The 13123-nt window shown below is 47.0% G+C and overlaps 1 protein-coding gene across 1 annotated transcript; it reads left to right on the plus strand.

The window, feature by feature from the left end:
• Positions 1-5008: 5008 nt before the first annotated feature.
• LOC147989930 (uncharacterized) lies at positions 5009-6022 on the plus strand. Its single transcript, XM_087536599.1, has 2 exons — positions 5009-5103; positions 5350-6022. The coding sequence occupies exons 1-2, from the start codon at positions 5009-5011 to the stop codon at positions 6020-6022; spliced, it is 768 nt and encodes a 255-aa protein (XP_087392725.1).
• Positions 6023-13123: the final 7101 nt, after the last annotated feature.

The raw sequence follows: 13123 nt of genomic DNA on the forward strand, positions 1-13123 counted from the left end.
TCGAAGAATGTAGCATCCTTAGACTCCATAATTATACCGACCTTCTGGTCAGGTACCTCAGATTTCACTACTATAAATCTATAGCCAACGATGTTCTTAGTGTAGCCCAAATTAACGCAGTCCATAGTCTTTGGTCCAAACTTACGCCTTTTGGGGATCGGCACATTGACTTTCGCCAAACAGCCCCAAGTATGCAAGTACGAGAGTGTTGGCCTTCTCTTTGCCCATTTCTCATAGGGAGTGATCTCATTATCCTTTGTTGGAACTTTATTCAGGACATGACATGCCGTTAATATAGCCTCCCCCCACCATGCCTTGGATAAACCCGATGTATCTAACATGGCGTTAACCAAATCAGTTAGAGTACGGTTTTTCCGCTCGGCAACCCCGTTTGACTGGGGTGAATAGGGAGGCGTCCTCTCATGAATAATGTCGTGTTCCGCACAGAAAGAATAAAACTCACTCGAGAAGTACTCTCCACCACGATCTGACCGGACTCGTTTAATTTTCTTTTCAAGTTGATTCTCAACTTCTGCCTTATAGATTTTAAAGTAGTGTAGATCCTCATCTTTAGTGTTTAACAGATACACATAGCAATATCTAGTGGAGTCATCTATCAATGTCATGAAGTATTTCTTTCCACCTTTAGTCAACACACCATTCATCTCACAAAGATCAGAATGTATGAGTTCTAATGGGTCCAAGTGTCTCTCCTCCGCGGCCTTGTGAGGCTTGCGAGGTTGCTTAGCTTGCACACATGAAAGGCACTTAGAACCTTTGGCTAAGGTGAAACTTGGGATTAAATCCAACTTGGCTAGCCGCGTCATAACACCGAAACTAATGTGACAAAGACGTGAATGCAAAACTTCAGATTCATTAACATTCGAATGAATATGGTTCACGACTTTATTACAGAAATCTGCGAGGGAAAGGCGGAACATCCCTCCGCTTTCATAACCTTTTCCAACAAAGAGTCCATATTTCGTAACAACTAATTTATTAGACTCGAAAACCAACTTAAACCCTTCTCTACATAGAAGGGAGCCACTAACGAGGTTCTTCTTGATGGCGGGGACATGCTGCACGTTCTTCAGCTGCATGATCCTTCCCGAAGTAAACTTCAGATCGACCGTGCCAACACCATGAACAGAAGCACTCGCGCCATTCCCCATCAATACGGACCCGTGGCCTGTGGCCTGGTAAGAAGTGAACAATGAAATGTCAGCACACACATGTACACCTGCACCTGTGTCCACCCACCAATCGGTGGGCTGAAACACTGAAAAAACAGTAAATAAATTACCGTACCCAGGTGCACCATTCTCATTGTTGTCCACAATCATATTGACGGACTTGGAGTCCTGTCCTGACTTCTTGTACTTGTTTGGGCACTTGTTGGCCCAATGTTCAATCGAACCACAAGTAAAGCAACCCTCATCCTTCTTGTTCTTCTTGAAGGTCTTCTTACCCTTCTTTTTAAAGTCGGTATTGTGTTGGACACCGTTCTTTCCCTTGGCCTTGTGGGAGTTGAAGTTCTTCTGGTTCGCCATGTTGGCGACAGAAGTCCCTTCGGCCCCTTTTCCGTGCGAGTCCTTTGCCCTTGAATTCTGCTCAACACTCAGATGGCCAATGACATCCTCCACAGAGAATTCACGCATCTGATGTTTCAGAGTGGTGGAAAAGTTCCTCCAGGAATTAGGGAACTTAGCGATTATGCAGCCCGCGACAAACTTGCCCGGTAACTCGCACTTAAGAAGTTCAAGCTCCTTAACAATGCATATTATCTCATGAGCCTGCTCCAATACAGGACGGTTTTCAACCATCTTGTAATTGTGGAACTGCTCTATAATATACATCTCGCTCCTGGCATCGGCTGCCCCGAACTTAGATTCGAGCGCCTCCCACAAGTCCTTGGCGACATGGACATGTAAATATGCGTCGACCAGTTTATCTCCGATCACGCTAAGAACTGCTCCTAGGAACACAACGGTGGCCTCCTTGAACGCCTTCTCCTGTTCAGGAGCAATCGTTCCCGTGGAGACACCGGTGACCCAGAACACGTTCATAGCCGTGAGCCATAAAGTGGTCTTAGTATGCCAATGCTTAAAATACGAACCGGTAAACTTATCCGGTTTTAGTGCAGCGACGAAGCCACTTGCCGAAAAATTCCTACGCATAATAGGTTTTTGGATTGTTGAGTAAATAGGCAATTTCTCGATTAAATTAATCCACGAGTAAATCAATAGCATGGCATTGACACAAATAAACACATACTGATATTCAATCAAGCTAGCACATACTATGCTAATTGCAGAAAGATCTACGTATAACGCTAGCATGGCTAAAACAAAAAACAGTAGGAGCGGGATAAACGAGTTATACCCTCCAGTAGGCCATGCAGAGGCCGCGGCTTTGGTGGCAGCAGCGGCGTCCTCGGCGGCTTTCTTGTCGGCTTCAGCTTTCTTGGCGGCGGCACATTCGGCGTCGGTGGACATGGTGATGATGAAGGCGACGCAGACGTAGAGGAAGTAGACGATCGGAAGCGAGCGGTCACGTAATCGCTGCCCAAAAACCTATTCGCCCCTCACCCCGTACAGGAACCAGAAGGGCGTGGTTTCGAAGACCTGCTCTCCCGTCGACCGTGTACGCGGCGGACGCGATGGAGTCACCGGCGGCAGCAGCAACAAAGGAACGACGGTGGGCGTGCGCGTGGAGTAGATGTGATCTGTTCATGGCGGCTAGGGTTAGGAGACACCGCACACTAATATAGGCGCAGCCGCGTGGAGAGACGTGGGCTCGACCCACGTTCGAGTCCGTGATAGCCCATGATCTGACGTCTCAGATCGTGGTCCAGCTGTCAGAGAACTCTCCGTTAGTGATTGGCAAAAATAAGCGCGTAGGTGTGAGCTCTGCTCGGCTCAATCCCGCAACCCGCGGCGCGTCGTGACGTGGCGAGGCGGGCGGCGAAGGAGTGCACGAGGGCCTCTTCTCTTCTCAAGCTCCAATAGCATGTAGAAGAGAAACCCTTATAAGGAGGTCCAACTCCTCTTCCACTTCCGGGGTGAGACTAAACTTCCCACTACACTTAGTGCCATATAACCCACATGGGCCCTTAGAGATTTTTCAGAAATTGCTATATGGGTCTAAAGCCCATCTCAAATTTCAGCACCCAAATCATGATATTCACCCACTTGGATTTGGTTATATCGTCAAAATTACGAGTTGCACAGATGAGAACCATGAAAAGCAAGATCCCAATTGACATGGTTTGTTCTTCTCGAACGCGCATGTTAAAAAAGACTAGACATTTATCCATTGTGTTGAAACAAAACCAGAAGATAAGTACTCCAAGATTGTTTAGTAATACATTAATTAGAAATTGTAGGTCTTTCATTTAAGGATGGCAGTTTTGCCTATGGGTATGGGTACCCACGGGTACCCTACCTAAAAACAATGGGCATGGGCATGACTTGAAAAGATTGTGTACCCACGGGTAATGGGTATCCATACCCGTAAAATCTATGGATAGGGCATGGGTATTAAATTGCGCCCATGGATAACCCAATAAATACCCAATTTTTTTAATAAATCGAAATTATTCCTATGACATGTGGGGTAAGCATCTTGCTCCTATGGCCTAACCCTAAATATTGTATTCTCTAAATCAGCCATAGGTCTTAGGCCCGCAATCGCCTGCTCGACACTCCTCTGATATCCTATATGTAACTTTTTGAAACGGTGAAATCTCGACTGATCACCATCGGACTCGTCTGAACTCTCGATCCAGCGAACCCCAATTCCAACTGCTCATTCCCACTATGTCGGGCTTCCACCAACCGATGCTCATACTCTTTTGATGCCTCCAAGAAGCCACCCATCGGAGGAGGCTATGTTGGTGCTATAATGCCCACCCATATCACTTGATTTTAGACTCATTTCTCTGTTTTTTTAAATTTAAATGCTATATATGATACCCAATGGATAAGGATACCTGGTTGGTATGGGCATGGGTCTCAATTTATGCCCATAGGTATTGAAGCGAGTGGGTATAGAAAGTTTCTATGGGTATGGATTTGGGCATAAAAAAGGTTGTACCCGCCCATACCCTACTCATTGTCATCCCTAGTTCATTATTTGCCTTCAAAATCTAAATAAAAGTCCACAAAAGCCTTGCACAATCATTACCATCATCTTACTCACAAGAGGCAATATTAATCAATGGATTAAAAAGATTTTATGCCTCGGTTGATTTGGAAGCCTCTTAAAAGAGCTCATATTCTCAATTTGAACCGCACTTTTTGCATCAGATGTGATTAACCAAAAAATATTGTAGCAAATGTGTTGTACCAACTCGACAACATATTTTTTTTGCTTGCCGCTACTAAACTAGTCGGAGTGTCAAAGAAGCGATTTGATCGTGTAGCCCAAACCATTCCAGAAGCTTACAAGTTCTAGTTCGCTCTCATGTGAGAGCATCTCCAACCGCGCCCCAAGAAGGCCCCCAAACGATTTTTCAGCCGCCGGCGTTAAAAAATCGGCTCAGTCGCGTCCCAAGGGCCCAATTTTCGCCGGCTCGGGCCGAAATTGGCGCCGGCGGATCCAACCCGAACCCGGCGCGCTAGGGGTCGCTCGGAGGCGCCGGGCGAATCGTTTTTGGCGCGAAGAGCCGCGGGCCCGTCGTGTCAGCGAATCGACTCTCTTCTCGCCGCTTCGTCGTCCTCATCGCCTCGTTTCCCGCGGCGAATCAATGCCAAAGCTGCGCGCGCTGCCGCGCCGGCCAGCCTCCATTGATGCCTCACAGGCGGCGCAGTGAAGGCCAGACGACGCGCGCCCCCTCGCCCTCCACGCCACCATGCCACGCGTAACGCGCCGGCCAAGCCTACCACGCGGCGCCTCCGCCTATATAAGCCGACCACCAGCGCGCCGGAGACACGCACAGATACTCCGTCGCCGACTCGCCCATTTCTCCCCCTTCCCTTCCTCCTCTCGCCGTCTCCAGTTCAGAGGAATGGCCGAGCGCTTCCCAGGCGACGGCGCGGCGGCAAATGGCTTCGGGCGCCGCCATCTTCACGAGGACGAGACTCGCCTCCTTTTCGAGACCGAGTACCCAGTCCCGTCGGACATGCGGGTGCCCGAGGCTTGGAGGATCAGCGCCGGCGGCGTGCCGGTGCCACCACCACCCACCGGGGTGGCGCGGCGTGCGGAGATCGCACGTATCCGCGCGTCCCTGCCGCGGGCGGCGAGGGAGGGGCCGCGCTACGTCCCCGACAGCCCGCTCTGGGAGCCCTACTTCTGCCGGTGTCACGCCGAGCAGCTCGAGGCCACCAACGGCGTCGTGCCCTCCGGCAGGCTCAACTTCGAGGGCCGGCGCCGGTGGTGGGGCGTGCCCGGCCGCACGTTGGAGGCTGTCCTCGAGTACATCGAGGGCGGCAACACGCCGCGCCTCGAGTACCCCGCTCCCCCGTCCTTCTCACGCCGCCGTGGGAGCTCCTGGACGCCGAGGCGCATGGGGCGGCCCGGGGCGTCCTCCTCCTCGTCCGACCGCTCGTCGGGCTCTCCCTGCCTTCGCCCCGTCAAACCGGAGCCCCAGGACACGCCTGTTAGCGCGTGCACCCGCAGCTCCGGCGTCCGCATCGGCGACTCCCCCCCCCCCCCCACCGGCCGCTTCATCCTCGTCGAGCCCAAGCCGGAGCCCGGCCTTCCCGCGGAGTACGAGGAGATAGCCCGGCGCGGCTTCTCCGACGAGGACGCCCTGCAGTGGGCGCGGGACGACTACCTCCGCGATGAGATGGTCCGGCAGCACCGGGCCCTGGAGGAGATCGCCGCCCGCAAGCGTGGGCGCGAGGACGAGCACGGCATCGTGATCCTCGACAGCGACGACGACGAGGACGCCCCCGGACCATCCAACCCGCCGCGCCAACCGGGGGAGGGATGCAGCAGGGACGGCGGCGGCGGAGGCGGGGACAACGGCGACGACGATGACGGCGACTACACGCGGTTCTACCGCCTCCTCGGCATGTAGAACTGCAAAGGCGGACGGTGGGCGGCGGGGAGCGGTGACGTAGACGGCGAGGAGCGGCGATGGAGACGGCGGGGGCAGCCCGTAGTAGTTTTTTTTGTAAAATATGTTTAAATTTGAACGAACTCGCCGATGTTTGCGTTAAATTTGAACCGTGTTTGCGCTGTATTTAACTTTTTCAAAAAAAACGTGGGCGCTGCGACTGGGGGGCATCACGCCCCCAGTACGCGGTTTAGCGCCGGTACGCCCCAGGGGACGATTTTTTGCCCCTCCTGAAGGGCCAACGGCTGGAGATGCTCTGAGCTTAGGGATAGCTAGGAGTCAGCAGGAGAGCGGCAATAGAGGGGCCAGCATGGGCATGGAGCCCGTGTCACAGTCCATCCCTTCGATTCAGATTCCAAAACTGCATACGATAAGAGTGTGATTTAGGTTTCACTGTCAAAAGAAAATATGGTAAAATTTGTAACCATAGATCCAAAATGTGGTGGTGCAATGTGTACCTCTTTACAAATATGTGGTTAATTTGTCCTTGGTACTAACTTTGAAAGAACATCCGAACATGTTTTCCCATTTTCGGATCTCCGTGAAATGGTAGAGAGCCTCCCCCCTTCGTAAAATAACATGCGTAAACCTTATTGAAATCACATGTAATTTTTAGAATAGGGGCAAGTAACTAGTTGCACTAAAATTTGAGCCACATTCAATCAAATTTTCGAGTGAATTAGCTGGTGCATGCAATTCTACGTCGTCGTGGTTGGCATTGTGAAGACTAGTCCAACCAATATCTTACATCAATGGTTTTCCTATTTCTTCGGCAACCAAGAAATAAATGTTTCTACGATCAAACCTAATAACCTCCTATCCACATGTTATCAAAAGTGAGATGATCTTGATTGAGTTTTTTTTTCAGATTTGTAAGCATGCCAAATCGAATATTTTTATGACAAATTTAGTTGGCTTGAGGATGGTAAATTTAGTTTACGAGCACATCAATTTCCTGACAAAAAAATGAACTAAGGTGGATTTGTCATGCTTGCCAACTAAACTTGCAATCCTTGGCAAACACAAATTTCCATAAAAAATGTTCGATTTGCCAGGATAAAATATTTGACATCAGATTTGTAGTGGAGTCCCTTTTTTTTACTGTTAGAACTATTTTAGAAGTGACCATATCTTTTGTAATATAATGCAGGGTTAAGTGGACAGCCGACGATTGAAATACCCTCTCTAGATCCGATCTATGCATGTGTGACATTATGCTGACGTAGGATGCATGCGCGTCCCGGCAGAATTAGGTAGCTGATCCAGTGATCCTCAGCTTGAGATGAGATCGATTTGGACACAGCCTGTGTTCCACGTACGTTGTGTGCATGTAATCATACCGTTGCCGTCAACATGCTCTCTCTCTCTCTCTCTCTCTCTCTCTCTCTCTCTCTCTCGTTGGAGTGAGTGATAGCAACGTGCTACATATACACCATCGATATACGCTGTGCATACGTGCAGGTAAGCATATAGCCACGCAGAAAAAACATGTACTACGTCCTGATCGATGCCGTGTAGCAACAATAATGTGCATGGAAACCAAACAGCATTTTCTCTATGGTACGTACGGTAGGTGTAGTGGAATTCCCGCCCCTTGTGTATTAATTGATTGATTGATCTTGCTCGGAATTCCAATATGTATATCTCTTCTAAAGTTGGTATGATTATACGCCCTGATGCCGTGTGGACTTTATTTAGTTTCGGTAGCTAGCACTAGCAGCTAGTGCACAATAATAACCAGACTTTTCAAGCTCATCATTGTTGCTAGTTACCCGAATCAACCGAACCAATCCTTTTACCACCTTTATATTAGTTCGCGGTCAAATCGTCTCAGCGACGTCAGAGTAGCTGATTGCAACTGTATCTTGGCATCTTGCCGACATATATATGCACCGATGTGCAGTACTTCATCGGTCGGATGTAGTCAATGCTTCAAACTTTGACCACCATGTGTGTAAAAGTGAATGAATATTGGCCATGGGGATCAGATCGCATACTATAATTTGTGTCTGAACCTGCAAAACCTTTTTACTATATTTAGGTGCATAGTAAATAAAAAGAGTCAAAGTGGTGCTCTAGAGACAGTAAAAGTCAAACATTGCTTATACTACTTTCACCCAGACCAGCTACTATACTCTGCCTCAGAGCTCGGTTGGAGTCAGATAAGAAAATCAAAATATAGTGTATATTAACTAGCTTGTTCTACGTTAGATTTCGAGCAAGTTGATAGAAAATTTCATCGACATCAAGAATACCAAGTCAGTACTATTATATTCATCATGAAATATATTTTCATATGATTAGTACTTTGACGTGGCGCTCGATCGAGAATACGCACATAGATAATGGAGTAAAAATTAGGCATGCACGGACAGTGAGCGATCGTAGTCCCGACGGCTGCTGATGTCTCTCTGTAATATACTCCATTCCACGCGCAAAACCAGCCATGCATCCCACATGCACGCGTGAGCGTACATGTACATGGATTTGGAGCGAGAGGACGGGGGTGGCTGGAAGTCTGGAGCGCACTTTGTGAAGCCCCAGTTGAGCCCAAGCTGGCACGTCAAATACACGCGCACCGCAGGTTCTACGCTGCACGTAGACCACCCACCCAGCAGTACGTACAGTGCCGCACCGCGTGCTGGAAAGGAATTTATCAGCAGATGCATGCGTACGCGAATCATTCCCCGAGCCCGCGATGGACTCGTTAGGTGTAGTGACCCATTCATCACAAATGAACGCCCACAAAATGACTTGAGACTCCTGCAAACACATCGGCATCCAGCTGATTATTAGCCAGTTTAAGTGTGAACAGCCTGGGCAGCTGGGCTTTGCTAGCCGTTGTCTAATGCAACGCAACGTGAGGGTACTTCAAGGTAGGCATTGTGCTCGCTGCATGCATGCATGTCGTGCGCTGGTGGGGCCCACGCGTCGTCTATCATCCGCACTGCGCGGTGCGCCTGGCCGTTAATATTCTTTTCTCCGATCTTGCTGGTGTGCCTTTTTCTCCCCGGAGAGGAAGTTCTCATGTAGTATAATGGCGGCGTACCTAACCGATCGAACTGACCTCGATCGCCCAGTTGGGCGCAGACGCGTACTAGAGCGTACACGCGTCGTATATATCCAGGTCAGGCCAGGCCAGCGCCGGCTGCCGCACACTTCTTTCCACACAGGAATAATTAGGCCGTCCACGATGAACGCGCGCGTACCTAAAGCAGATTCCATCGACACGTACGCGCGTATATAGTACTCCCTCTGTAAACTAATATAAAAATGTTTAGGTAACTAAAGTAATGATCTAAACACTCTTATATTAGTTTACAGAAGGAGTACTTGTTTAACACAGTATGAACACAGACGTTTATACATACATGCATACACTCACTTTTATTAACGCACATATATACCCTATCTTATGAACACCTTTAACCAGGACTTAAACTCTGATGTGCTGAAAATACCACTATTCTTATAATCATCCAACCATAAGTTATTCGCGTATGTAATTACTCAGCATGTAATACAGAGGCGGAGGATGAAAAAAGTTGAAGGTGTGGCGAAGTCTCAAGCAAAGAAATTTTTAATGCAAACTAAAAGAGTCAATACACACTAACAATGCACACTACAAACGAATAGACAAATACAATGAAAATTTAGACATGTTTTAATAGAAAAACAACCTAAAACATACCGGTAATGAAGCTTTCAGTGGCGTCTAGAAGACCCAGGAAATGGCAGTGTCCTACCCTTCTTCTAAAAATCTTTCTTAATTTTACCAAGATGAATGCTTTTGAAGATCCCTCGCTTAACGTAACACACCATTAAGTCATTAAGACATCCATCAGACATCTTGCTACGCAATTCAGTCTTAATAATTTTCATTGATGAGAAGACCCTTCTAACTGTTGCTGTTGCACCAGTAGAAGCAATTGTGACTAGTTGGCCGAGTTGGAGCCATTCATATATAAGTGAACATAACATCATCTCTAATGTTGGGGGCAATTTTATCGCTGCTGCCGCCCGCTAGCCCTCACCCTCAGCCGCCGCTCGCTAGACAATGCACCCTGCGCGGCAACGCCCACCCGCCCGCTTGCTCGACGCCGCCGCCGGTCTGCATCCTCCTGGCCAGCCGACGCCGCCGCGATAGGTTTGGGAGTGTCCGAGTGGGGCGTGTGCGTCCTGTGCATGCGAGCGGTACAATGTGTCGTTCGTTGTGTTGGACGCTGGCTCAACCGCTCTTGGCCCAACTGCCTCAATGGCCCATTAATCAGTCCCGAACGGGCCTTTTCTCAGAGTCTTTAGCGATTTTTCTAGCGACTCTAATTAGCATAGCCAGCGAATTAGCTTAGCCAGTGTCCGACGAGACGAGATGCATACATATAAAAAATGTTTTGCACCCAATTAAAATATGGCAGCCGCCATACCTTGCCCACCGGGGGTCTCCGCATGTAATACTACTCGCGTTGCACAACTGGCATGCGCTTCTCGATGATGGGTGAGCGTTACGTTCCGTTCCATTCCATGCATGGTTTTCTTCTAAAACTAGGACGTTGGTACACAGAAAGAAAGAATAGTAAAACCATGCAAAAATAAAGAAAACAGATAAAAAATACTATTTTATTGCGTTTATCATTTCACGCATGCATATGAGTTTTTCATTGCATCGTATATTCCAAGATCATAGCAATTATAGCATGAAATATAAACTCTTAACTATGAATATGAAAATATAATAATATGATATTATTGCCTCTAGGACATATTTCCAACACCTAGGACTGCTTGAGATGAGCCCTAGTGGGAGGCAAAGGAACCCTTAGTATTTTTTTCTTGGAGAGAAGGCAACAGCTGCGCGAGGACGGGGATATGTCATACGACAAAATATATCAAGAAACCAATAAAAAATACATAGAAACAAACAAAGAAAAAACCCGCACGGAAGCTCCTAAAATCCAGAAGTGAGACGGTCACTCCGCCTCAACGCGCGGTGATATATGGGAGCTCCTATACCTGGGAGCAACTAGTTGACAAGTGCTCCTTCGAAAGCCTCGCAATCAGCAACGCCACTTGGCGCTCTCTCAGCCACCCGCCATGTGTTCGCTCTGGGCGCTCCCTCCGGATTTTGTTTTTTTATTTTTCTGCACGCGTTTTGGCTTTTTAAACGGGTTTTTTTCGACATTTCGGTTTTCCACCTGTCTTCCTTAGCTTTTGAATCAAAAACAATTTTTGAAAAGAAAACAATTGTGCAAAAAACCGTGTTTTCATTTTTTTCTTACGCGAGAGTCGCGGTTTTGCTTCGGCGAGAAACACAGTTTTGCTTTCGCGAGAGTCATAGCCGTGCCTCTCGGAAACGAAAAAAATGCGTTTTATGTTTTTTTCTTCCGCGAGAGGCACGGTTTTGCTTCCGCGAGAGGCATTATTGTGCTTTCGCTTGAGTCACGGCCGTGTGCCTCTCGAAAACGAAAAAAATGCGTTTTTTTTTTCTTCCGTGAGAGGCCCGGTTTTGCTTCCGCGAGAGGCACGGTTGTACTTTCGCGAGATACATCTTTCGTGAGAGACACGGCTTTGATTCCGCGAGAGGCATGGTTGTGCTTTCACGAGAGGCACGGCCATACGTCCTCGTAAACCAAAGAAAAGCGTGTTTTTCTCCTTCCGCGAGAGCCACGGTTTTGCTTCCGCGAGAGACACGGTTGTGATTTTCTGAGAGGCACAGGTGTGCATCTTTCGGAAAGGGAAAAAACCTGTGCTCCCGGTTCGGTTTTTTTGTTCGGTTTTTTCGTAAAAAAAAATTCGTCAAAACCTATCTACATGGGATCTAGTTTTAAAGATCTCAGCGCGAGGAATCCAATGATGAAAACGGTTCTAGATTTGGATACACGGTTTAAGAGATAAAACATTTTGAATAAACAGATCTACGAAAAAAAGGAAAACTCACATGTTGCTACAAATGGTGTACATACAGCGCGCCACTTGTCACAATCTGAAAATGTGGAAATGATCTTTGCAATGAGTACTAGTTAATTAGTGATTTCGCCTATATCTTGCTTCCTGCAACGTGTATGGACTCTCGCCTACAACGCCACCACAAATGGGTTGGGCCTAGATTCCCGGTACACATCACATCGTGTTGTATTTTTTCCTTTTTCTCATTGTTTACATTTCTGAAATATTCTAAATATATAAAAATTTAATGTACTTAAAATTTGAGAACAAACGAAGTTGGAAAAATGTTAACACAGTGTTAAACTTTTGGTAGCATTCATAAATATTGTGACACTTAAAAAATGTATGCTTTTTTATACAATGTAAAGAAACATTGTTGTAATTCGAAAAATATTGTTTCATACCATTAAAAGAAACGTACATTACGGTACGTTTAAAAAAATGTTCACCCATTTGAAAAATTGGTTTGTGACATTTGAAAAACTTATGTATACAATATAAAACAAATGTTCGCTTAGTTTTTTTTAAAGTTCAACTTGTATTTGACAAATATTAATGGTTAAGTGGGACCGAAGAAAACCAATAAGAAAAACACATAGAAAAAAGTACAAAATAAAAAAACCAAAGTAAGATAAAATAAAAGCTGATAAGAAAACGCAAAACAAAACCGCATGGAAGTTTCTAAAATCGTACCGAACCGGTCCATAGGCAATTTCTAAAACCCCTCTGACAGCTACAGTACTGGGCCGGCCTGTTCACAAAACTCCAGAGGTGAGACAGAAGGAATTCTCAGTACGGGCGATATGTAGCGAGATTACTAATTAAGGAGCACTCTTTGCAAAGGTCACTCCCACCTCCCGAGGGCGCTACTTGTCGCAACCAGAAAGTTTTTCTTTTTTGTAGATCCGTTTATTCAAAATATTTTTATCTTTTAAATTGTATGTCCAAATCACGAAGTGTTTCCTCGTGTCGAGATTTTCAAAACTAGGTCTCATGTTGATAGGTTTTGATGAATTATTTTTCACGAAAAAAATCGGACGATAAAACCGAACCGGGAGCACTTTTTTCCCTTTTCGAAAGAGCATACCCATGCCTCTCGTGGAAGAAAAGAAAACACAT

The sequence above is a fragment of the Triticum urartu genome, chromosome 1A (assembly GCF_056163025.1).
Source record: "Triticum urartu cultivar PI428250 chromosome 1A, HENAU_Tu73, whole genome shotgun sequence".
Classification (NCBI taxonomy): domain Eukaryota; kingdom Viridiplantae; phylum Streptophyta; class Magnoliopsida; order Poales; family Poaceae; genus Triticum; species Triticum urartu.

Excerpts from the sequence above, each read along its gene's own strand:
- LOC147989930 (XM_087536599.1), top strand. The coding sequence starts at position 5,009 with ATGGCCGAGCGCTTCCCAGGCGACGGCGCGGCGGCAAATGGCTTCGGG. Across the intron at positions 5,104-5,349 it reads CGCCTCCTTTTCGAGACCGA|GCTCAACTTCGAGGGCCGGC; the intron begins GTACCCAGTCCC and ends GCCCTCCGGCAG.